At 37.8% G+C, this 26,723-nt stretch overlaps 1 protein-coding gene across 2 annotated transcripts; it reads left to right on the forward strand.

Moving 5' to 3' along the window:
• The first annotated feature begins 276 nt into the window (after positions 1-276).
• ptena (phosphatase and tensin homolog A) lies at positions 277-21,914 on the forward strand. Of its 2 annotated transcripts, XM_056476643.1 has the most exons (10): positions 277-1,027; positions 6,641-6,725; positions 6,818-6,862; positions 6,949-6,992; positions 8,747-8,985; positions 9,452-9,593; positions 10,251-10,319; positions 12,032-12,198; positions 16,098-16,400; positions 20,762-21,914. In XM_056476643.1, the coding sequence occupies exons 1-10, from the start codon at positions 943-945 to the stop codon at positions 20,945-20,947; spliced, it is 1,365 nt and encodes a 454-aa protein (XP_056332618.1). In that variant the 5' UTR covers positions 277-942; the 3' UTR covers positions 20,948-21,914. The 2 variants fall into 2 exon arrangements, with proteins under 2 accessions (XP_056332618.1, XP_056332619.1); XM_056476644.1 differs by lacking the exon at positions 10,251-10,319.
• The last annotated feature ends 4,809 nt before the right edge of the window (positions 21,915-26,723 follow it).

Below are 26,723 nucleotides of genomic sequence, written 5' to 3' on the forward strand. Positions count from 1 at the left end.
GAGACGCACTGCGTACATCCTCAAATGCATAACCTTCCGCTCATATCCTTCAACGCGAATTTCGCTTTTTCAACACCGCGCTCTGGAACGCATCTCGTTGTCCTTCTACGCTGCCTGCTGTACAAGTTTAAAATTTTCCTTTGCTAATATTTTTAAAAGAGACTGTTCGGATGGTTCATTTTCATCACTAAATGGCACGCGTCCGCGCACTATTTCTGTTCGTGGCGCAAGATACCTTCTTTTTTTCTGGGTAAACGTGCCGGATCTACGTTCTTTTTTCCTCTGTGGGAAGCCATGATGGCAGTTTGAGAGCGGAGCTGCGGAGCACCCTGAGGAGAGATGAGTCCCGCCGATAAACCGCACATCTTCACGCTTCTCCAACGGCTACCGTCGCACATCTAACACGCAGTTCAGGTGGAGACTGTCAGTTGTAATTTTCGCGGAACCAACTCGGCCATCCAGCGACGACGATGATCATTCGTTAGGAGGGTTTTGAGGGGGGGTTTAGCAGTGGTGGCTAGCGGGCGATGCTAGTCGGGAAAGGCTCGCCTGTGTGTTTTCTTCTTCGCGCGGAGATGGAGAGGATTCGCTCCTCTCTCTGGACCTGATCACGGCGCGCGCGCCGGACACACAGACTTCTGCCTTACTATTATTGTTATTATATCGGATGCGTTCCGGTTTAACCGGGCCGCGGGATCGGAGGACCTTTTCAGCAGCTCGGAGGACTGAGCGATCGGGACCGGGAGAGTCGGGCCTGCTACGCCGGAGCGGATAGAGGCCCGTCTGCGAGAAGCTCTAATCCGGCCCGCTGCGCGAGACCCACCGGGCCACACATAACGTTACACAGTCAAGGGTGAGCGAGGCACTGAGCCGTCCCGAGCAAACATTACCCCCATTCTGACAATAAACCGGAATAAAACTGAAGTGTTTTGAACTGCTGTCATGGCAATGACTGCTAAACTAAAAGAAATAGTCAGTCGGAATAAGCGGAGGTACCAGGAGGATGGATTTGATTTGGACCTCACTTGTATCCTTGCTTGATATTTTTTGTTTGTATTAGTTATATGTATGTGTGTGTTATGTCTTTAAAACGTCACGGTTTAGCGAGGTGAAGCTTTAACAAAATGACTTCCTTATTTTTATGACTTTTTCTATTTTGGCTAAAACATCTTTAACGCTCACGTTAGTCATGACGCTCTTGCTCTCTTAATCGTAAATTACTGTGTTTAACCTCACTTTGTGGGATAGCCGTGTTCAGATATCTGGTTTGACAGCATCAAGGCTGTAATGGCAGACAGCTTCCTTCCAGACAGGCAGAATCACATACAGTAAAGGAGGCCCTGTCATTTTGTGTAATCGCGGCGTGTTTTGCTTTTTGACAGCTCCTGTATGTGCTTAGCACAACAGTGTCAGTAGTTTGCTGAAGAGATTGAACAAATCAGAGTGTATTGACACCTCTGATTTCTTGTACTCTCTAATGACAGTGCTATTGATCATGTAAAGACATGAGAGGTCTATTCACTGAAGCTAATGGATAATGCAGTGCAGTCAGTGTGTGTTCAAACATTGCTATTCTTAGAAATATCTGAATTAACTGATTTGTCAACACAAGATCGCCCTGTTACTTCATGGCCAAGAAAGTTTCTGACATCTTTATCCTATCAAAAGGTAATTACTCATTCACTTGGAACCTGCCTCGTCATCAAGTCTTTTTAATGTGATGATAAATTATAGTCCTGATTCTGATGTCTGAAAGATAAACATTTTATTTATTGTACCCATATTAGCGGTTGACCGATATCAGCCACTGAAAACCCTTTATCTAGAAATCACACTGGTTAGTGGCTGATAACTCTCAATGGTGTGCTCATAAATTTATCTTCGTGCCAAATTGTTTGTAATTTTGAAAACAGAAGTCATTTAAAACCAGTTGACAAAACTGTCTGATGATTTAGGATCTGAAAAAGCCAAGCTGACTCTCAAATAATGGCCAGTTAATCACCCTGGCTCTTGACCTATTATTATTACACAACAAAATGAAAGGAATATTTTATTTTTCCAAGCATTTACATGCCTCAAAAAACTGGAAGTTCCCTTATGATCGTAAACTCATCATGACTGTTGAAGAAATTATATATTTTCATTTGCTCTCAGCTTTAAGACCTCTTGTTCTTCTGTTAATCGCCTCTTGTCTGGTGGGTTTGTGCAAGCACTGAATATGTGGGAAAGGTGTGAGGTACTCTAAGCAGATGTGATTGTTCTCATGCAGTTTTTGCACTAGCGAGTGGCTCAATTATACTGCCTCTCAAGTGTCATAGATTTGAGGAAGTGTGGCAGATCAGGTGTTTGACAATAAATGGGATGCTTTTGTCAAATGCAGGAGTCTAACAGATCCACGAGTGATTCTGGTGAACTTCTGGAGGTTTTCTAAACAATGGAGGACATGATTATCCAGCATTGCCTGTTCCCCCACTGCAGTAAATCTCACCTCTGATTCTGCAAAGCTACACCACTGGAGTACTGAGCATGCTGGGAAAGGTCAAATGTCACACAAGCTGTCAGCTGCAGAGTTTAATGCCTCGGTCTCTCAAATTACTACATTATCTGTTTCTGGTTTAGACGTTAGTGTTTTGATAAGTCTCAACCTCACTTTCTTTTGCATTTGCTGTAGTTCTGAGATTTGTTTGCACTGAGTGTGTGGTTTAGGCACCATGTCAGTATTCTTGCATGTCGATACATTTGAAGGGGTGGAGGGTGTTTGAGAGTTTTGGGTGGAAATGGTTTGCATGTTAAAACCACTGGTTCTTTCTGTGTGACTGTATGTTGCTTGGCTGACATCGAGGTATTGCTTGGCATGTGATGAGGGAGAGAAATTCAGCGAAGATGACTTGTCGTGCTGACTTTATTTTACACTACTTGCACCTGATGAACATGCCTTGATGTGGATGTATGTTTTATTCACATTGACGTGTGCATGTTTTATGAAAGATGGAACAAGGCTGCATTGTGTGGTATTGCAGAAACACAACCTTCTGGGGATTTTTACTATAATCTTGCACATTTTATCTGCTTTTGTCTAGGATGAGATGTGCAATACGTTGGTGCTATATATTATTTAAAATAAATACTGCTAAAAAAAAGGGAACACGTAAACTACACAATGTAACTCCCAAGTGTTCCCTTTATTTTTTTTAAGCAGTATATTTATGTAGACAGTAGCATATCATTTTTATATCATTAGTTGATTGGTTACCAATCATAACTTTAAAATAATTATTGACTTCACAGTCCATCCCTAGATCAATTCTTGCATGTAAGCCTTCATAATGTTGCTCTATGAGGAAGAACCTGCAAAGTTTGGTGTTTTCATCACTGCTTTATCTAAAACTCTGTCATTGGTGATTACATTCATGGGCTCAACAGAAATGGCTTGATTTTTAATATGGTTGCAATTCGATAATGTAGTATGTGCAGAAACATTTGCAATGCCTCAGCTCTAAGGCATTCATTCATTTTCACATCTCACTTTAAAAGCTAATTCCTTAATATATTTAGCATACTTCTGATTTGTGCATTTTTTTTGGCCACTTCTCTTGATTTTTGTGGTTTTGGAGTTTTTTTTGTGCCATAAGTCCCATTAATTTCGACCCCTGGACCGAAGAAAGTTAACTACTGATTTTGTTTTTATAGGGGCTTAAATTGTCCCTTAAATTCTACCAAAGACGATAGAATACATAAGATTTGTCACTCGTATAGTTTTAAATGGGGAAAAGTGTAACTGTCAATACGCGAATGAAGCCCTGCCTATTAGTATAGGAGCCAATCATCAATCGCTATAGACTGATGTTTCACCGGGGGCATAGCTCGAACCAGATGTGTGCTTTTACGACAGTTTGGTGGTCAGCAAACACACTGGAATCTCAGCGAATACTTGCTTCACAGACATAAGAAATATATCCACATAAAGCTTGAAATCTGTACTTTTAAATGAACCAAGTGTACTTAAAACAAAAGTTTTTCAGTTTTGTAATCTGTATGAAACGAACACGAGGTGTAGTATTTCATGTCAAATGCACATCACACGACAGCCACTTCTCAAACCCCCACAAACTTGTAAACCAGGAGTCGCTGTCGTTTCTGGAGTAGATTCGCCATCAAGACCAAGTTGTGGATTACTTCAGAAGAGCAGTGCGATCAGATTACCCAACGGATGATAATGTGTAGAACAGCCATAAATGAGGTTGGTGCCGTGATCTCGTTCCATTCGAGTGCACATGCACATTAGCTCAGGCAACCTTAAAATATGGAGATTTTGTTTGATTCGAACGCTTGGAAATTAAACTTCTGACAGTTGTTGTTTACTTTTATGGGTGGTTTCAAATATGTAATGTAATCGTAAGCTTGGCAGAATTGGAGAATTTAATGTTTCCCCATTCAGACCGAATGCCGGAGCATACTGCCTGAGAGGCGTTTCAAAGATGGCTGCCGTGTGAAAAGACTTGATTATACTTTGTCTTAGAAAACTACTCTCTTATTTTGAAATGTGATAACTTTAAAAACCTGACATTTTTTTCCCATCCGCACCAATAGATTCAAATTCAGTCATTTTTCTGATCTATTGTGTTTGTTCAGGGATAATTATTTGTGAACACAATCTAATTTAGTGCTTTTAGGTTTTCTAACAGTAGTTATGATGTAGGAGTCACTAACCGTTTTAAAGCAATTGGGCTAAAAATAAGCCTGACTCATCCAATTAAAAAGCTTCTGTATTTCTTTTCTGACTGTGCATGACAGGAAACGAGCAGAACCGAAAAGCCCAGCATGTTATGGTCGAGGTGTGAACAAGCCCAAGAGTCTGCACACATCATGGGAGTAGAGCAAACAGTCCAAATGCCTGCAGATGCACAGCGAGCTAGAAAAGTGAGAAACTAATGCATGGGGAAGAACGAGGTTCAGTAGAGAGATAGCATTGTCTCGCCGTGTCAGAAAGCTGCGTGATTGAGTGTTGGAGTTGCGTTTGAGTGCAGTGACTGCTTGATGACCCTTGATCTCATTGCTGCAGGTCAGGATTGTAAAGCAGTCTGACCTGGTTTTGTAGGTTTAAAGTGCAGACACTCCTGTGCCTACGGTCTAGCGCTTTGCTAAAAGGTCAATGCATAATGATGGTGGTGAGAGTGTGACATTTACACTATACAGAAAGCTGAGCATCTGCAACAGTTTTTGTCTTTGTTTTTATGTAATTTTCAGCTCTATAAGCGATCTGATATGCAATCTGACTGAAAACAGTAGAATCTCTGTCCAAAAATCTAGTGTTTTCCTCAAATGCCTGCATGATAAGGGTAATGCATGTTCATATTGTTGGGCTTTTGTGATGAAGATATTTCTTGCAATATAACATTTCCCTAGAGAAATGTTACTTATTTTTTAAATGATTGAATGCAAAAAATAAACAATGTATAGCTTAGGTATTTTTCTGATCACATCTATTTCATCGACTTTAAAACACAATGAATGACTGAATACCTCAGCTGATATTCTCATTTTTATTCGCTGTTGTTATTTTTCTTGCTTGTCTCTACTCTCACAGTTAGTATTTATTTTCAGCTTTGCTCTGAGGCACTATAGCTTTACCTTTGGGCCTGGTCTAGCCAGCAGCATTACCGTACGTTGACGCCAAAAGCGGTGAGGGCGTCAAAGTAGCCAAAAATCATTCATTTTGAATGAGAGCCGGCAGCGTGGTACGCCTTCACCGGTGTGGGTGTCGAGGAGAGTTGAAATCAAGTTAACTTTATGGCAATGAGCTATGGCGCAGTTCGACGGCAAGCAATCGGAATGAAAAAGTCCACCGCTTGAGAGGAGTCCAGAGAGCACAGACCTGTGAACTTTAGTTCCGACCACAGTTGTTCCCAAGGATTTGATCATTGCGGTCACTGGATTTCCAATTATTCGGCGAGTTACTGATGTGCATCAATGTTGTTTATATTTTTCTCTAAAAAAGCAGGAATCTCATGCGACGGTACAAAACAGTATTGCTGCTTCAGGATATTTCAGACAAATGGACATATTGTATAATCAAGTGGAGCAAAGCCACATTACATGCAACTTGATCTTTCATTATTAAATAAAATTGCTAAAAAGTGTGCAACATTTTCACGCTAGAAAGCTGAAATGATATGCTGCAACAACTCCTTTAAATACGAGATCAATGTAGCGAATTTTGACGCTCTCGCCGCCGAAGCTGAAGGCAGACAGCGTTGTCTCCAGGGCGGCCAGAGCGACCTGTGACGCTCTCACCGCCTTCAGTGTGAACGCACAGTTATAAAACCTACTGGGGTGGCAGGTGCAAAGATAGGAAGGTCCCGGTTGATTACTCAAATTTGGGTAAACAACCCATGCTTGAAGCACACAAATATTTGGTACATAAAATACTTTTATTGCACCGTTCTGTGAGACATATAGTTAATTTACTACTATTGTTACGATGATAATGTTTTAATATGATGCAGTGCTAGTTTATCGTTTAGATTGTTGAATGTATGTAGTAACACCCTGTAGATTTAATTTTATTGTTATTTATTTTACTTGATGTTTAACTGGTGTACAGTGCACATATATTATCTTTTTCCTTAACACACGTCAGACATATACCCAAACATCATTGCCATGGGCTTTCCAGCCGAACGATTGGAAGGTGTTTACCGTAACAACATTGATGACGTTGTCCGGTAAGTCAACGTGATAAAACTGAATTATTTTGTTTATCTTTTGTCTTACTGTAAATTTGACAAATTATGCATTTTCATCTTTTGTCTTTCAGGTTTTTAGATTCCAAGCATAAGAATCATTATAAAATTTATAATCTGTAAGTATTTAATGATATTTGAATAATGACATACCAAAACTAAAATTGGTTGTTCGGAGTTTACCTCTTGTGATTTTTCTTTTCAGGTGTGCTGAACGACACTACGATGCATCTAAATTCAACTGTAGAGGTGAGTTCAACCCTACTTCAATTTAATAGTATCTAGTTCTGAAACTAGTGTTAAAACAACTACTTTAAATGGTCTCTTTGTTTAATTTTGCGCGTTGTCAAACATAGTTAGAATGTCATCCATAGTAAAAAATGTGTTTGGGGGAAATCATAGCCTGCTGTTTTGTGGAGTCAGGGTCAGTGGGTTTTCATCCTATCATGATGTCAATCTTTACAAAGTGTGAAAAAAACAAACAAGTGCAAATTAGGTGCATTTTAATCAAGTTGGTAGAGTGGTTGGCTGTAGTATTGGTTACCTAGCAACCAACAGTAAACAAGGAAAGCTTAATGGTGTTACGTAGGTTTAATGTTCGCTAAATCACTGTTTATTCAGCAGATGCGTTTCCATCCCCCAATATTTGCACCCTTTTTTGCACAAGTCCAAAACCACTACAAGCTAGCTTCTTTTTTTTTGAGAATGTGGAGGATTTTATAACAAATGTGATACTTCCACCACTAATTTCTCATACAATACTTCAAAATGCATATTAAAGGGATAATTCACCCAGAAATTAAAACTTACTTACCCTCAAGTGGTTCCAAACCTTTTAAATTTGTTTCTTGTGTTGAACACAAAGGATAATAATTTGAAGAAAGCTGGAAATGTGTGACCATTGACTTTCATAGTAGGAAAAACAAATACTTTAGTCGTCATTACCTGGTGGTTTTCCATCTTTCTTCAAAATATTTTATTTTGTTTACCAGAAGAAAGATGCTTTAAAGTAATTACATATTTATATTTATGCATATATTTGGGATATACTTTTTTCAAAATTAATGTACATTTTTTAAAGCTGCACATTTTCCAAAGTTTGAACCAATGCTATTGCTTTATTCTACTGATTGAGCTGCAGGATCTACTGTGCAATATCTTGTTCTGTGAAGGATTTGAGTGTCTACTGCAGCTCTTTAAATGTGTTGCTTTATTGACAGTTATTGATATTTGTGCACCTTTGGCTGCTGGGGATGTTAGTCTTGCAGACTGCTGATCACAACTGGTGACAGCTTTAATGCTATTCATATGGAATTTGTAAAATAATTTAGGACTTTTGCTTTCTTTGAGTAATATTTTGCATGATTCACATTAGGGCTGCATGACATTGCACAAATCTGATATTGCCATTATTTTATTTTTCTGCTATAAATATTGTGAAATGAATACAGTTTCACTAGACTGTTTAAATAGCTCTATTTGATGGTTTTCTGGGGAGCCAAACAGTATTCAGGTACAGAAATTGAATCACAATGCAAAGAATGCTGTTTTGGTTCATTTCTAGTCCAAAAATCTAAAAATTCTTAGAGCAAAGGAAAATATTGTTTAGTTTTCACCGTCAGAAGAAAATTACCCCAGTGGGGTAAGTGAAATCTTGTTTTTGCTTTGAAATGTGGATATTTGAAATAGAAACAAGACAAAAATTTAAGGAAAAACATTTTTGTGCATAAATCATATGAATTCTGTATAATCACAGTGATTAAGTACAATTCTGTAGCTCCTGGGCAACTATAATTCAGACTCAACATTGCATATCTTTGCGGTGTGTCTGTTGAGTACACACATTGCAATATCAATGCTGAAACGATATATTGTGCAACCCTAATTCACATGAACATTTGCCACGCGTTTCACACAGATTTGCATTTCTTCAGTCTTTAATGTTCTGTCCTCTTCTGAATAACTGTAAAGGTACTGAATTTTAAATCTGTTTGTGTATTCAGTGGCACAGTATCCATTTGAGGACCATAACCCTCCACAATTGGAATTAATAAAGCCCTTCTGCGAGGATCTCGACCAGTGGCTGTCAGAGGATGAGAACCATGTGGCTGCCATCCACTGCAAGGCAGGCAAAGGTCGCACGGGAGTCATGATATGTGCCTATCTGCTGCATCGCAAGAAATTCGCAGAGGCACAAGAGGCACTGGACTTTTATGGGGAAGTCAGAACCAGGGATAAAAAGGTATGATTTTTAGTTCTTCATTCTATTTTCAAACTGGAAATTGCTGCATTGATGATGAGTTATCACGGCTCGATTGCACTTCCATGTTTTAATGGATTACACATGATTGAACTAGTATTGCTGTGAGATATTGGACAAAAAGTGACATTTATAATATTTTTTCTACAGTATTCGGTTATAAAAAATAGAAAAATGTTCATCAGATCAGACTTTCCCCCCCCAAAAATTATTATTTTGGAAGATTTATAGTGCAAACTGTCCTTTAAGAGCTTGGGGCTGGGGGGTTATGGGATAACTTTTACTTGTCTAAAAGTACTTGTGTTAATTTACTTGTACTAAGCCACAAAGAAATGCGTGTTACTGCCTAAATCATGGCACATTTTTTATGATGTTTGCCATTTTGCAATGCTACCAAGTCTATCAAATCATACTAGTCTTGCTTATCAGCCATTCTTCTTTATTTCAGGGGGTGACCATTCCCAGCCAGCGCAGGTATGTGTATTACTACAGCTACCTGCTGAAGAACAAGCTGGACTATAAACCTGTTGCCCTCCTCTTCCATAAAATGGTGTTCCAGACTCTGCCCATGTTCAGTGGGGGCACCTGCAGTAAGTCTTACTCTCCTTTTAACTTCTCCAAAAACACAACAGCGTGCTGCATTTCAGCTTTTCTGAATGTTGTTGTGGTTTTAAAAGCATGCGTGTTTGTGGCATAGACATAAAAGCCTGCAGAACAAGCAGAGAACGTGTTATTTGATGTAACTGACATGCCTATGCGGTCATGTGGGGTTGTGGTCGCACTCACAAGTGAGCTGCCGTTGTGTGTTGTCATTTTAACCCTGTAGCACAATCTTCGCCTCTGTCCCTAACATTCTAACACTCATGGGTACGCTGTCTTTCTCTGTTCCTTTTTTCTTTTCTTTAAAAGTTCCCCCTCGGTTCCTATATATCGGCTCCTGCAGCCCATCACAGTCTGCTGATTAATGACATCACAGTTCGTGCCCGCCATTCTTCCCTCCCTCCATTCGTACATAGTGTGCTAGTCAGTGTTTTGTTCACGTTTGCCACGCCAACCCAAACTGCACCCTACATGCCATTTTTGGGAAGTGCAGAGTCAGTCTCAGAACTCCCATGATTCAGACTTTCAGACCTGTGTGTGTGTGTGTGTGTGTGTGTCTTGTCAAGGCCAATGTGGAGCAGCCAAGCTCTTGGCCAGGCTGATTGTGGTGGTGGTGGTGGTGTTTAACTTCCTTCTCTTTCTCTAAGGGGACAGTACTGTTAAAAACAGGAGTGAAGTGAATCCCCAGGGCTTCAAGAAAGGCAGCTGGCACTGGGGTAAAATGGCATTACTTTACTACTACTGTTAAAGAAAACGTCTTAAAATGTTCAGACAGGCCCGGCCCTGTACTGCATTCAGTACAGTTCAGTACAGCGTTCACTGTTGCTCTAGTTTCTCTCAGACATATATCATAACATCAACTACAATATTTGAAAAAAAAAAACAGTACGGTGGGCAGTGTGACCTAAATTTCATATTAAAGTAGAAGCAATTTTATATCACAGTACTGATTATTAAAATACGTAACCATTATAAATATTATACTTCTAAGAAGTTATCTTTTGGTTATGAAAGCATGTTTAACTTATACATTATTAAAAAGAGGTAGTTCACCCCAAATTTTAATTGATCATCATTTACTCACTCTTATGTTCTTTCAAACAAATCCTCTATGACTTTTTATTTTAATGGAAAATAAAAGTTACAGAATATTAGTAAACATGTTGGTTTGTTTGCAAGTAACCTTCATTTTATCAGACATTTATGTCTAAAAAAAGTCTAAAAATATGCTGCACATTCAAGTATCTGTAACTACTGATCATAGCACAATTTACAGAAGACACCCACTAAAGTGTTACTCACTTTAACTGTAGGTAATGTACAAAAAAAATGTCACTAGAAATAGTCTTTGTAATAGGGCTGCACAATATATCGTCTCAGCATCGATCTCACACTGTGTGCTTCCACAATAGTCACATCACAATGATATGCAATGTCCAGTCTGAATTGTAGTTGACCAGGAGCTACGGAATTGTATTTAATCACTGTATTTATATGGCATTTATGATAAAAAAAATAGAATTTCTGTCTTATTTCTATTTTAAATATCTACATTTTAAAAGCAAAAACAAGATTATTTCACACAGCCCGTTGGCAGATAATTCCTTAAAACAAGCACAAAAACTCTTATTTTTCACTTATTTCTTCTGACGGTGAAACTAAACAATATTTGTACTTGGTCTAAGATTTTTTTGATATTTAGACTAGAAACAAGACAAAACATTCAGTGTGCGAATACTGTTCGACTCCCCAGAAAATCTTTAAATAGAGCTATTCAAACCATCGTGTGAAACTGTATTCATATCGCAATATTTTGCGCAGAAAAATAAAATATCACAGCATCAGATTTTTCTAATATCGCGCAGCCCTACTTTGTAATATGCTGATAATTCTTTTAGGGAGACCATTATTTATTTATTTGATTAATAAATACTTTGTTTAACAAAAAAATAACTTTTAAATAACTGAATGCTTCCTAGCTTGAATATCTGTTAATTTCTTTAATCATCACAAGCATTTGAATGGCAGTGTTAAAATAGTACACCGGCTTTGAGCTGAAAGCACACTATAATACTGCATACCTAGTGTACGTTATGAAGAGAAGAGCCTATCCGTGTTGAAGCTGACTGTGCTGGGTGCATGCAGGCGTTGGGCGGCTGCTTTTGTGGGGAGGTTATGTGTGCTTGTTCTTCAAAGCATCTTCTCTCCTTTTGCATCAAACTCTGCTTCTAATCACTGACATGTCTTGACTGATGATGTCAGAGTGATGCGGTTGTACTTATTTCACTCATTGTGGGCTTCTTGAGAATTAACACCTTACTTTATTTGTACTTCTACAATGCTTTCGCTTGCATTTACTGTTTTTGCACCCACAATCTGTTGTCTTTTTCTCTCCTTCTCACTCTCCCATCTCTGTTTTGTCAAACAGACCCTCAGTTTGTAGTGTATCAGTTGAAGGTAAAGATCCACACGTCAAATCCAGCCCACACACGAAGGGAAGAGAAGCACATGATCTTCGAGTTTCCTCAGCCGCTTCCGGTTTGTGGGGACATCAAGGTGGAGTTTTTCCACAAGCAGAGCAAGATGATGAAGAAGGTATGTTTAACTCATGTTGACCTCCTGCATAAACCACTGGTACAGCTTATCGCGGGATCTTGACTTTGTTTCCATGACTGCAGAGATGTGTTGTTATTTGGCGGTTTGTGGGTTTCCTATTGTTTCACATAATCTTCTGCTTCTTGTGTTCTTGATAGGTCTTCTATCTGAATTATTTTTTTTATTCCTCATTTAATTTATGAGATTGGCCAAAAAACACATTTTCAACAAAGGAAAAGTGGACATAGGGCAGTTCTGTCCTGTCATCAGTCAAAAGATGGCATATAGAACACATGAAATTTATAAATAGAAAAGGATTCATTTATGCAGTTGTTTAAAATTCAATGGCAATGATGACAAAACCACAGTTTGTAAGATCTGCTCTGTTAAAATTTCACAAGTGGAGCTTCTGCTTAAACATTGAACACAGCTAATCTGATTACACATCTGAAAGGTTTTCAACAAGTTCAGTGAATTATGAATTGGTAATGTTAAAAAAAGCTAAGAAATCTTAATTCAATCTGATTAAGTTATTTAAGTTAAGAATTACTTTGAGGAATACATTTCTGTTTCTAATTCAGCCATTATAATGTTGCTATTTAAATGAATACGTTTTAAACAAATTATTAACATAAAAATAATGCTTAAAGGGCCATGAAACCCCTTGTTTCAGCAGGGTTTTTTCACACCTCTACTTTGGAAAAAGTCAGGAAAATGGGTGTGTCCAGCTCTGTTTAGGGTGGAGTGTCGGAGAAGCAAAAGAGGAATGGTCTGTAAAAATTTGCATAAAAATGGGAGTGTCGGTTTGGGCACACGCTGATTTTCACAGAGGCAAAACACACACACACACACACACAGGGGAGAAAGACAGTGACTGTGTTTACATGGACATCAGTAATCGAATTATTTGCCAAATTATTAAATGGTGGAGTTTAACTGCAGTTTGGCACTTTCATTCAGGAGTTTCATTCATGCCCCTCGTGACAAACGAGATATTTGATTCAAGGAACTGCTCTAAGTGTGTATTTTTCATGCAATGTTTGTTACCGCATGGCAAATGAGTGAAAAAAAACCTCCGCATTTCCCGAAAACTTAGATGCACTCGGCAGGTAGCTTCAGAAAGCCATGTGTGTTATTGCTGTGTTATTACAAAAAGCGGTGAAAATCCTACATGCCGGAAATAGTTTGATTGTTGTGCTAACATGTTTAGACTTGGTGTAATAGTTAGTTCGATACGAATGCCATCTGAATAAACAAAGACCACTGGTCGCTCACTTACCAAATCTGTAGAGACTGGATAATCAACAGCAACTAGAGCCGCAAGAGAAGACGAGCAGCAAAACCGTGATCTCACCATTTCCAGATGAGAAAAGCTCTCAGGTAAAAAAAATGTTCCTTGCGCATAGTTTCACGACTAGTGTTGATGAGCGTCATATTATAAAAGCGACACTGCCTACTTGTTTCGGCAACACAACGTGTCGTCTCTCTGCCGTCTGAACACTGTAACAGGTAAAAACAAAAAAAAAAAGCTATCATGCATATTTGTGAAGTTTCACAATAGAGCGTACTGATTGGTTTGAACCAAGTCTTTCTCATGCATTAATGCAGCACACTCGGAGACGTAATAAGGTACTCCCAGGTACAGACGTCCAGTCTAAACGCTTGAATACACGCTAAGATCTCATGGCCGTGACGCAGCTTCAAAAATTCGTTTCAAACCGGAAGTACGAATTTGCTCGAAATAACGCAAAAACAACCAATTTTCACTTTGTAGTGAAATATGTGACCTAAAAGTGTTTTTAGCAGTGTGGGGCACATATACGACTGTCAACAGCTCAAAAAATGTGTTGTGGTGTTTCGTGACCCTTTAACAAAAAAAAGTAGTGCTGAACCACTAGTATTTGCTAGATTTTAATACGATTCATCTCTATTTAAGATATTTTTCTTTAAACTTTCTATATCATTAGAGAAACCTGAATACTGAAAAATCAGCATAACCGTTTTCAACATGGCTAATAATCAGAAAAGTCTTTTATTCTAAGACTCATTCACACTGCATGATTTTCAATATTCGGTATAAGCCGGTATAAGGTTCTGATAGTATGATAACCTTGAATAAAAATATCACTGTTTCGCGGTATTGTGATTACTGCTCTAAAATATGTTATTTTTAAATGTCTGGGTAAAAGAACTAAAACGTTTTTCCTCTTTAAACACAATTTTATTTTGAGAAACATTTAAAATATTTTGGAGCAGTAAACACGTCAGGCTAAATAGTTCAAATGAATCAATGACTTCTGCTGTGTTTATTTATTTCAAAAACACAGATTTCTTTGCAATTTAAAACGCCATCTTTGGATATCCTTTCTGCTGGAGATGCTGTTGTCCTAGAAATAAAATAAAATAAAAAATCTTACACACACCGTAGGAACAGTATAGCAGAATATTTTGGTCGTTTTAAAACCTTGACTTTTCCAAACCACGGTATACCTTGAAAACAGTTCTTGTCCCATACCTAATCCAATGTCATGTTCAACTGCTCCTGTGTTAACATTTTGCAATAAATTGCAAACAGGACCTTACATACAGCATGAGCTTAATATAAGAAGAATCAACAATAACTTTTCGCTCACAAACAAAAGCCCCGTTCACAATTTCTGCACATTTTACTTAATGTAAGTGGGGATGCTTAAAGGACAAATATTTTTGTCAACATGCAAGTTTCAATAGTGTCTTTTTGTGTATTGTGTCATAGTGCACGACAAACAATACCATTTCTGTGACCCTTCACAACATTATCAAAGAAAATCTAGCATCTAGAGACGCGTTACATGAAGCAATGTATAATCTAGTATCTTTTATTTACACAAAATCGCATCATTTTTTGGTCGTAACCAAAAGTAAAATCATGTAGTCTGGCTAAGCATCAAAAAGACATTGGTGCTCCTGCTAAAGTTTTTCCAAGCCTGCCTTTATTTTTTTGGGTCCAAAAAGAAGAGGAACCTCCTGAATGTTTCCTGATATTGTGGTCAATATCTCCTCCGCACTGTCTTTTATCTTGCTTTGTCATTGGACGTAGCTTATCATGTAGCTTATCACACTATTGAGGCTACTTATTTACTTGTGTAAATGTGTGTAAATTTATATTTATTCAGTTTTTTTAATTAATTTCAGTAATATTATTGACTAATGTTCATAAGCTTTAGTAATATTTTCATAAGTAATATTTTCTGTTTTCTTAGTAGATATTATATGAGAGACTTGCTTTGTTTACCAAATAAGTGGATCTAATTTGATTTGCATTGTAAATATTAAATAAAGTTCAAAGGTATTATTTTTATTTCAAATGTTATGTTTTTAGTTATGATACTCCCAAAATTATTCCGCATAAATCCACAGATTTTACAAAATTCTCCGCAGAAATAGCAATTCTGTCTGACAGATTCTGTCTGGTCCTACTTACCACCACTGTCTTTTCAAAGTCAGAACATTTTTTTACACAGCATTTTGAATGGCCAACAGGTATAGATATTTAGCACACCAAATATTTAACAGGCGTCAGCGATATTAAATGAATTTTTTTGTTCTCTCATCGCGTCTTTGATAATTAGCAATAAGAACCAAAGATCCATTTTGGGGCATTTCTTGGCTCTGAGTGAAAATCTGGGTTAAAATTATGGTCTGTAAACTCTACAATAATTACCCTTAATATAGTTTAAATGAATATATATATATATATATTTTTTTCTTCCCAGCGTAGCGCATCTGTCAGTGTTTGTTTTTGTGCTTTACATTAATGTGTTTATATGTGCCGTTGTTGGAATGTGTATTTGTGTTTGTAAACGCTTGTATTTATGGCCATCTGAAATGCCAAAATGTAAACCTTTGCTTGTGCGCAGGATAAAATGTTTCATTTTTGGATAAACACGTTCTTCATCCCGGGGCCTGAGGAAGCAGGGGACAAAGTGGAGAACGGGTCGGTGGTGAACGATGTGGACAGCCTGTCGTGTCAGAGCCAGAGCTCACCGGCGGAACGGGACAGGGAGAAGGAGAGAGCCGTCGCAGCGGCTGCACTCGACAGAGAGAGAGGAGGAGAGCGAGCGGATGGGGAAAAAGACTACTTGATTTTGACCTTAACAAAGAACGACTTGGATAAGGCCAACAAGGACAAAGCTAACCGATATTTCTCACCCAACTTTAAGGTGAGGGCACTTTTAACTCTTAGATTGAAAGAAAAAAAGGGGTTTTATACGTTATGAGAGCAAAAGTTGACTTTTTGACATTTGCATTCATACTTGGTGGTTATCAGGATCAAATAATGTGATGACAGCATTGCAGCTGGAATATATTAAAATAATGCCAGTTGCGCATTGAAACTCATAAAGACATTCCTGCAAAATACATTCTGAGGGATTTAACTTAATTTGTAAAAGGGAAAGCATTACAACAGGACTGTGTTTCCGCAGTATTATTTTCTTTTAATATTCTCTATATGAGTAAAGTTAATAACTCTTTCTCCTTTCAGCAAAATGCAACTTGATTTGGAGACTGGAGATAAGATTGCTTGAATATTGTAGCAATATAAAACTTTAGTAACGTAGCCTTTTAAATCAGCACTTGTCAAAATATGATTTAATATCTTTTTGAATACATCTTGCAGTTTTATATCTTTAATTTAAAACAAAATATACCCTTACAGTCATGTTTTTACTTATCCACTTGGGTTTAGGGTGTTGATGGCAGGTCAGCTATTACTCCATCTCAGTATTTTATCATTTGTTAAAGGGGTGGTCCACTACGATATCATATTTTAAACTTTAGTTGATGTGTAATGTAGCTGTGTGAACATAAACAGCATCTCTGAATGTAAGACGCTCAAAGTTCAATGCAAAGGGAGACCTTGGTCTTTACAGAGTTAGCTTAGCAAAGCCTACAATGAACGAATTTTGGAGACTGCAAATAAATACTTCCGGGCCTGTGAAACGTACTTTTACCGCGCACACACTACGCAGCGATGGGGCGTGGCCAGAGGCGCTGTATTGTTACGGCAGAGAAAGCTGAAATGGCATCCAAACGCTGCTATTTCCACAGAGCTTCTTCTGCTTCTCTATTTGGGCTTCCAAAGGACACGACACAAAGACAGAAGTGCTTACAGTTCAATATTAATTATGTTCCAGAGAATTATAAAATATATAGCAAGCATGATTTGACAAAACACAGCTTCCAGGATCTCTCCCAGTTCAGTGCTGGATTCGGTTAAAATCTCCTCAAAGAAGGAGCAGCACCAACAAGCAGAAGCTGTAGCCTGTGAGTTTTTATTTGTTAAAATTGATCATGACATGTACAGTGTCTAGCTTTAACGGTATGTTGTAGCAAAGAGGTAAACAATGGGAAATGCTTTTGGCACCGCTAATGATTTAGCTACAAATTTATATTTATCAGTCAAACTGCTGTAAAAACACACACACACACACACACACAAACCCACCCACACACACTCTATAGGCAGCTTTTACATTCTGGACCACCCCTTTAAGAGACTTTTGGGTGTCTGCCATTTGGAATTGGCATATTTATTGGAAAGAAAATGATTTCTACTTGTAATTGTTCACTGTCATTTTGTTCAATCGCCCGAGTCTTTCATTCCTTCCTTTATAACACAAATTCAGATATTTTTGGTAAAATCAGAAAGCTCCCACATACTCCATAGATAGCAAGGTTTCATACAAAGGCCAGAGAAACACCAAAAACGCCCTCAAAAGAGTCTTGAGTGGTTCAATCGAAATATTATCAAGCAATTATCACATGCCGAACAAAAATAGCTACTTTATTAAATTGTTTCTTCTCAGTGTCAATGTGTTATATCCATGACACGTCACGATTTTATCTACAAACTCGTATACATTTTTTTTGGTCGTAACCAAAAAATTTAAATCATGTAGTCTGAACTCAGCTTAATAAAGAGGGCAGAATAAACATAAAAAAGAAGTTGGTGCTCCTGCTGAAGTTTTTCCAAACCTGCCTCCAATTTTAAGGGCTAAAATGAGAAGAAAACCTCCTGAATGTTTCCTGATATTGTGGTCAATAACACTTATATCAAGCTATTCACACACACAAAACAAAAATAACTACTTCGTTCAATGGTTTCTTCTCCTCAGTGTCAGTATAGGGCGCGTGTTCTTGTCGCGCTTGATTGCGATGCTGATGTATAATTCGAATGTGCCTGTGCTTTATTTCAAACAGGAACTTCTGCCTAGCCATCCAGGGTATACATCAGGACAAAGTGCTCATAAACATGCACCCTGTACTGACACTGAGGAGATGAAACTGTTGAAAAAGTCATTTTGTTTTATGTGCTCGCATAAGGTTTCTCGTTTTGAACCATTAAAGGTATATGGTCTGTTTTGAGGATATTATTAGGTATTTCTCTGAATGAGTTGAGAACTTTGCTGTTTATGGAGGATAAGGGAGCTCTCTAACTTCATCTAAAATATCTTAATGTGTTTGAAGATGAACATTGTTCTCAGGTTTGGAACAACATGAGGGAGAGTAATTAATAACAGAATTTTGATTATTGGGTGAACTACTACTTGAAGAGTTTAATGCACTGATTTAATCTTTGGCTAAACAACAAAAAAAATAAATAAAATCTGCCTTTAAGTGATTTGTTTTAAAAACAGCTAATGATCAGGGTGATTTGCATTCTGTCAGTCAAAAGAGGATGTGATGTGGGCGCAATAGCCTAGTGGTTAGCGCGTCGACATATGGTGCAGTAGCACGTCAGGGCGTCACGAGTTCGAATCCCGGCTCGAGGACATTTCCCTACCCTATCCCCCTTTCTCTCTCCAACTTCGCTTCCTGTCCTAAATACTGTCCTATCTAATAAAGGCAAAATATCCAAAAAATAAATCTTTAAAAGAGGATGTGATAAAGCAATAAATTTGTGCTGTGTAAACAAAATGTCTGTTGTATGGTGTTGCTTTGAATTTAGTGACATTGACGACAAAACCACAGTTTGTAAGCTCTGCAATGCTTCAATTTCACAAGTGAAACTTCTGCTAAAACATTTAACACAACTGATCTGATTACACATCCTTAAGCTGACATGGGAAAGCATTCGACCAATTCAGTAAGGTTATTATGAATCAGTAATAATTCTAATGAGTTGCTTAAAGTTAAATTTTGTGAGGTAAATGTATAATTGGATTTTTGTGTTGCTGTTTGTCCAGTCACTCGGAAATAGTATGTTGATTTGGAGAAAACAGTTTTTATTCGTTTTTTTTTTATAATTTTTTTTAACTAATGTAAAAGTAAATATAAAAGGCAGAACTGCAGAACAATATCTGCAGATTTTACTCTTGGCTGTTTAATCGGCCATATTTATCAGCTGGGAATTGGTGAGTCTCTTTTTAAAGAGCACCTATGATGAAACTCATCTTTTGTAAGCTGTTTGGACAGAATTGGGTGTAGGTATAGTGTATCCACTGTCATATCGGAGTGATGTAAAGACAATAAGTCTCTTTTTATTTTTTTATTTTTTTTCATGGCATTAAAATAGGATCCAATTCCCTCCCATTTTGAGGCCTACTGTAACTTGATGTAGGAGTGCGGTTTTCCCCGCCCACCAAATTGATTGACAGCCGCGTATTAACATGATCTGTTGAGCTCGCTGTGATCATCAATCATCATCCAAGTTTAAAACGTTTTTAACACAGTGCGTGTATGTAATGAATTACAGCGATTTTTATCGTCTTTATCACCACAGCCACTTGTCCGTACAATTAGAAAAGAAGATTTGAAGGTTTGAGGATGTTCAATCAGGTTTATTTTGTACATTAACATAACAGATATCCATACAGCAGTGGATATTAATATGTATCCTGTCACATTTGCCATGCAAAAACAGTGCAAAGTCAAATGCGCGTGAACTTTGTGATGACATTGTGTGACTCATCATTGCAGAAAGGCTCAAATTAACTCCACAAATACTTTAAATAATCATTATTAAAGTTCTTACTGTTGTATTTCTCACAAATACGTGAGATCTGCTTCCTTCATGTCTGTCACTGTGCTGTTTATAAGACATTTTGATGTTATTTCTATTAAATGAATGTTAACCGACTTTCATAAATGTTTTTAATCTTTAGATAATGTTCAGCACAACTACTTTTAGCATTCTTAACAATCAGAAATGTTATACGCATCAAATCAGCATTGTTTTTCTGTATATTTGTTCAGGTAAGTGCAGCCTTTGTGTACAAGACTTCTTTTCAGAAACTTCACTTCTGATTCATGTCCTACTTTGTGTTTGTAGCGTGAAGCAGTGTTTCTCAACCACGCTCCTGAAGGACCACCAGCTCTGCACATTTTTCATGTCTCCTAATCCAAACACACCTGATTGAGATCATCTGCTCATTAGCAGAGAATAAAAGACCTATAATGGGTGTGGCAGACAAAGGAGACATCCAAAACATGCAGTGTTTGTGGTCCTCCAGGAACAGGGTTGAGAAACACTGGAGTAAACCACTCATTCTTATGTATCCTCCTGTGTTCTGTCTCTCAGGTCAAGCTGTATTTCTCCAAGACTGTGGAGGAGCCCTCAAACTCAGAAGCAAGCACTTCAACTTCTGTCACTCCGGACGTGAGTGATAATGAACCCGATCACTACCGCTACTCCGACACCACTGATTCTGACCCGGAAAATGAACCTTTTGACGAGGAACAGCACGCACAGATTACAAAAGTCTGAACTTATTTTGGCATCTACACACACACATACACACAAACAACACAAATACACGCCGGACAAAAAAACAAACTAAAAAAAAGACAAGACAAACCAACCAACACCAGTGAAATAAAAAAAAGGAGAAAACTTGAAAATAAACTGAAGAGAAAAGGACCCTTCCTCCCGCAGCTCGAGGACAGTCCTGTCGAACGCCATCAATCGCAGAAGAAGAAATCTTGACCAATATATTGTTTTACTTCATTTTAATTGATGAATTTTGCGCGTGGAGAACGACATCAATGCCTGAGGTCGGCGGGAGGGTCCTGTAGCTATTCTGTGTATATATAAAAAAAATCCCTTTTTTGTGTCAAAGACGATTAAAATCTAGGCAATCAGGAGAGGGGAGGGGAGTGGAGGAGAGGAAGAGCAGACCACACATCTCTCCTTCTCCCTGTCTTCATCCGGGCCAGTGCTGCAATCACCCTCTCCGCCTCTCCCTCGCTCTTCCCCTCCTTACTGTGAATGCTTTTCGTGCTGTCCGCAGGCGCAAGACCTTACCTTTCGCCCCTTCCTGCGCGCTCTCCGCTGCTGTACAGAGTCCTGAGGATTTCGTGCAAATGCTGTGGCGTGCAAACGTTCCTTTTCCCCCTCCCTCTAAAACCTCACTTCTCGTCCTGTCACGACCCGTTCCCACTCCACCCTCACCTCCCCCCTCCCCCACTGTGTATAACGATAAATTATGCAGAAAAACACGACATCCCATGTAATTGTCGATGTTTTTGTTTTCTTTTATTTTTTCCTTTTTTTATCCTAAGATAATAAAAAATATAATACATGAAAGCGCAGGGAACCAGTGTTTGCAATAATGTTAACACTCAACATTTAAAGGACAAAAATTGGTGTGCATGTCATTGGAGTCAGTGTCCATGTTTAATAAATGCTATATGATGTGTTTTTATTAAAACAGAAGTGTCGGAACTCTCTTAAACGGTCGTCTGAGATCCATTCACAAAGGAAAATTGGGTTTAAGAACTTCAAGCTGTGTCTTGTTGTGCGGGGAAACGGTAAATAGAAGAGGATTTTATTGATATTGGAGGTTGTTTATGCTCATTTTTACATTTGCTTTGGCATTTGTTTATATACAACACTCAAGTTAAGGTCATTTATGAAATTCCAAACACATAGATGTAATCTGCAGCAAATCACTAAACTACTAACATCTGTTGTCATGCTGTAGGCTACAATGTCACATCTTAAAGCTGCAGTAGGTGATCTGCCTAAATGCCAACCGGTTAGCTAATATTTTTGAAACGCAGTCCCTTCCCTGCTGTCCAAAGCCACGCCTCCTTAAATCATTAAAGATGACAAGAGACCCACTAGATCTTGTCATTGGCCAGTTAGAAAACTTATATAATAATATTATAATACTACAATTCCCAATGAAAAACTGTTATATCTAGCACATTTTCAGTTGTGTTGCAAGCAAAACGTGTGATAATGTGCAATATTTCATGCATGCAAAGATCACCGGTCTCACTCTCTCAGTCGCTTTTTCCTAAAGCGACTACTGTATGCTTAGTGGTTGGCCGGCGGGGTGCAGGAATTACACTTATTACTAAGCCATACTGACATGCTATTTCAGACGAAATATTCAGAGTAGCATGGTAAACAACATATGGACAGTGTCACGGGCTGTCATTGTTCAAAAATGAACCAATGTGATGTGAATATAAAACCAACTTCACCTCAGTAAAGCAGGCTAGGCGGAACAGTGCTATTTACTTATGCTTTGTTGTTAAACTAAATAATCGACATTATTGATCCTGTAAAACGTTCCTTATGAAATTGAAAATAGTCACATTAATCTTTCAGTGGCTGAACAACACTTCTGTGTATATAAACCATTCATAATACAACACGATCTACATTAGCTTTGCATGACTAAAATAGTTTTGACACATAACATTACTTGTCTAAAAGAAATACTTAGCACTGGTGTCATCCTCTAGCGATGAATGCAGCGCACATGCACTCGAAAACGGCGGATCCGTGTGAACACCAACGGTTGCACTGATGTACAAAACTACATTTGTTGACAGACAGTCTGGGCTACTTATCAGAATTATGGGAATTGTCGGCCTGACAAATTTAAATTGGATTATAGTTTTTTAGTCTTGTGCCTTACCCAGAATATAAAAATACATATAAATACATTTAGATCATTTACTTTAATCAGTACTATTGGAATGTGAAGAGATTTTCAACCAGCACAGCAAAAAATGTTTCTGAAGACAATCACCTACTGCACCTTTATGTGGCTTAAAATGATAGATATTTATAAAATTACAAAATATTACACCACTTTGAAAAAGGTATGGAGATGGTGAGGCTTTTCAGTCTCATGTTTTGGTTTGTTCATTTTAAAAGAGCTGCTTTGTTTGAAAAAGTTTTAAAATATAACTTATTCTTGAAATGGCAAAGCTGAATTCTGCACAGCCTTGGCCAACCGTCCTGAGCGTGTTTTCTTAACAGTCTGAGTGGGAATTTCTGTGGCTAAAAAAAGCTCTTGAATTTTTAAAATCTTTTTTCATAAGGCCCTGGCATATACTCAGAGTTCCATGTGATTTCAGCAAGCTGACAACTCGCACTGTATGGGAAGATTGCATGTGATTTAAAGCCAAAGCTCACTATTTATGTGCACACTGCATACAGTCTAATTGTTCAGCTGCTATTTGACTGCTTTAAATGTATATTTTTTATAGGAAACTATACACTATTGTATTTGTGCACATACATTAGATTAGTCAGTACTAAAGCTAAATCTGGAGCTTATCTAACAAAATAACTTATGATAATGGTCCAAAAACTAGTACATTAAACTTTTTATGTTATAGAAAAATATTGAATGCAAATTTAATAAAGAGGAAAAATTAAAAGCAAAAATGTGAAAAATTTGGTTGAAATTTTGTAAGTTGTAATTTATTTTTGCAATATTTTGCTTAAATTTAATTATTAGCTTTCGATTTCTAAATATGTTTGATGAGTAAAATATTATTTTAATAAATATATCTGTTTAATAAATCAATTTTGTTTAAATGCACCAAAATACATGCCTATATTCACTGATAATGTATAAAAATATTCATGTTCAAAATGGGGTCTACTCAATTATGCTGAGCACTGTACATGTAAAAATTAAGGTCACACCTTCTCCTCCATTTTGTTTAGTGGTGGTTGGCAAACAAACATATTGTACATTTAAGCCACCTTATGGGAAGATGTGAAGCTCGGGGTGAAAATATATATTATTCCCTGAATCAGATCAGAATCTCGCAAATTCGAGCAGAAAATAATTAACTTTTGATTATTTATGTACTTTCTGGAATATATCCTTTAAAATTGCACCCCTGTAAACTCAGAAGAGTGTGTATGTTTGTTTATGTTTTCACGCAGAAGCAGCGAGGGCCAAATTTTCTGACATATGAGGACAAATTATCAAACCATACTTATTGCTCATTGGAAGAGGTTAATCACCTCTTGTACACTGCATGAACACAGTACGACAAAGCTGAATTTCAGCCCGAGAGTCGCACGAGTCAAAATATTTTGCATCAAAATCACACTGTGCATGCCTGACCTAAAACCTGCACAAACCTTTTTAAGAGATGTCTAATTACTCAGTAAATGTGCTGTCATTTGTACTTGCCCTCAACTACTGTAATTCCCCCAAAACCATTGAGCGGTATAGAAAAATAGAAAAATACAAAATACATCAGTTATGTTGGCTGTTGATTTATCAGAATCTGCCCATTTAAAAAGGCCCACATCTCTGCTCATGTCTTTTTGTCCTTGAATATATACTTATTGAGTTTTGACAGTAGTTTTCTAATGATCCCCAGGTTGATATTTATAAAAGTCTCCCCTTGGGTTTCTTTTCCACACTGTGCTCCCTCTGTAATCTTGCTTTTGTCAGGAATGGAGGGTGCATTTCACAACATTACTGCCACTTTAATGCAGTGTATAATACATATCTGAAACAGGGTCTTCTATTGGTTTTCCAGGTTGAGGATATTTTTAGATTGACATAAATGATGCAAATCCCTGTGATGGGCTTAGGCACAGCACTTCAGTGGTCTGAAGCAGATGTCGGTTCAGGCAGCTATTTAGAGCTTAGTGCTTTGCTATAGCTACTGAAAATTGACTCTTATAATTACAGTGGTAAAATAAATCTCGATAGTTACTGTGAGAGTCGGCGATCTGACTATCCTATATGTAATTGTCCAGCTGTAATGCTGTAGATTTCTGCAGTCATTAGATTAGAGCTCACAGACTCACAGGCAAATATTAATCTCATAACAAAGAGAGGAGGACGTAGTGATGTAATCCGCCTCTCTTCTCATCTTCTGTGTTTCTTTTTGATTTTGCTTTTGGTGGATTTTATGCCCCCATGCCCAGTCGCTCCATGCTGGCGTGTATCTTTTACTGATGTTGATAAAAACATCAATCTAGACTCTCGGTCGCTAATGATGTAGACGGGAACTGTGCCCCTACACTATAATTGGTCGTCCGTCTGGGAGTCATAGAAACCAGCCCTGAATGACCAATGAGGCGCTTGTCCTCCTCTGTCGGCAAGCATGTTTTCTTTCATCAGGCAGAGGTTCAGTCACCAAGAACGGCTACGCCTCCAGTTTACGTCTTAGAAGTCGTTGCTGATGCAATGCTGTGACAATCTGGCAACCGCTGTGGCTACTTAATCTCATTTTTTAGGGATTTTAAAAGCAGCTTCCTACAGCAAATATGATTCGGTTAAGGAAATTTCCTTTAGCTTTGACTTAAACGTTTTAGTTAAGTGTAATATTAACTAGTTCAGTAGTGAAGTTTGCACTGCACGCTCGCGGTTTTTACATTTTTGGTGCGTTAATCTAGTTATTAATATTATTCAGAATGTGAATTCTCCTGGGAATGTAAAATAAAGCTATACAAAGTAATTATTTAATCATGACCTTCTAAATATTATATTAGCTAGTTCAAAATTGACTTTCTTAGTTTGGAAAGTATTCACTACATCTGGCAACCCTTCGTCTACACTGTTGCACTGTATGAAAGTAATCTGGTCAAATTTGCTGTTAGAGCACAGCTGTGCTATGTTTGGATTAGACCCAGAATGAAACAGGAAGTAGGGATTAACTGGCCTGGGTGGCAGGTTCTGCAATTCTTTAAATGAGCTCAACAGCCCCTGAGAGAAGAAGGGAAGTATATTTTTGTATATTATAATATGTTTTCATTATTAGTAAATATAGCTGTGGTTCGAGAAAAAATAAAGTGTTAGGCTAGTTTCCAACCTCCTCAGCGGACAAAAGGGAAATTGTGGGTTTCACACATTGAGCCCATTTATTATTAAACTAATCATTTACTATTAGTCTGAGAAATGATGTTGATTAAAAAAATGTTTTAAAAGTGTGAGGCCAAATATTAGAGGATTCACAAGCAAAAATTCTGCTGAAAAAAATCCTAAAAGGCAGAAGATTTGTATGGTATCTTGCAGCTTGAATTGCCCCAGGAGGCCGACTAAACAACACATAAAGCAACTAGTCACAGTTGAGTATGAAAACATCTGTGTCTATTATCTATTAAACACAAACACCATGCATACTGTACCTGTATATATTTAAAACAATTATTATATTTCACAATTATTTTTCAGCACTTTCTGCTGTGAAAGCCAGAGTACAAGGGTTGGACAATGAAACCGAAACACCTGGTTTTAAACCTCAGTAATTCAATAATATGGTGTAGG

Source organism: Danio aesculapii, chromosome 17, assembly GCF_903798145.1.
Source record: "Danio aesculapii chromosome 17, fDanAes4.1, whole genome shotgun sequence".
Lineage (NCBI taxonomy): Eukaryota > Metazoa > Chordata > Actinopteri > Cypriniformes > Danionidae > Danio > Danio aesculapii.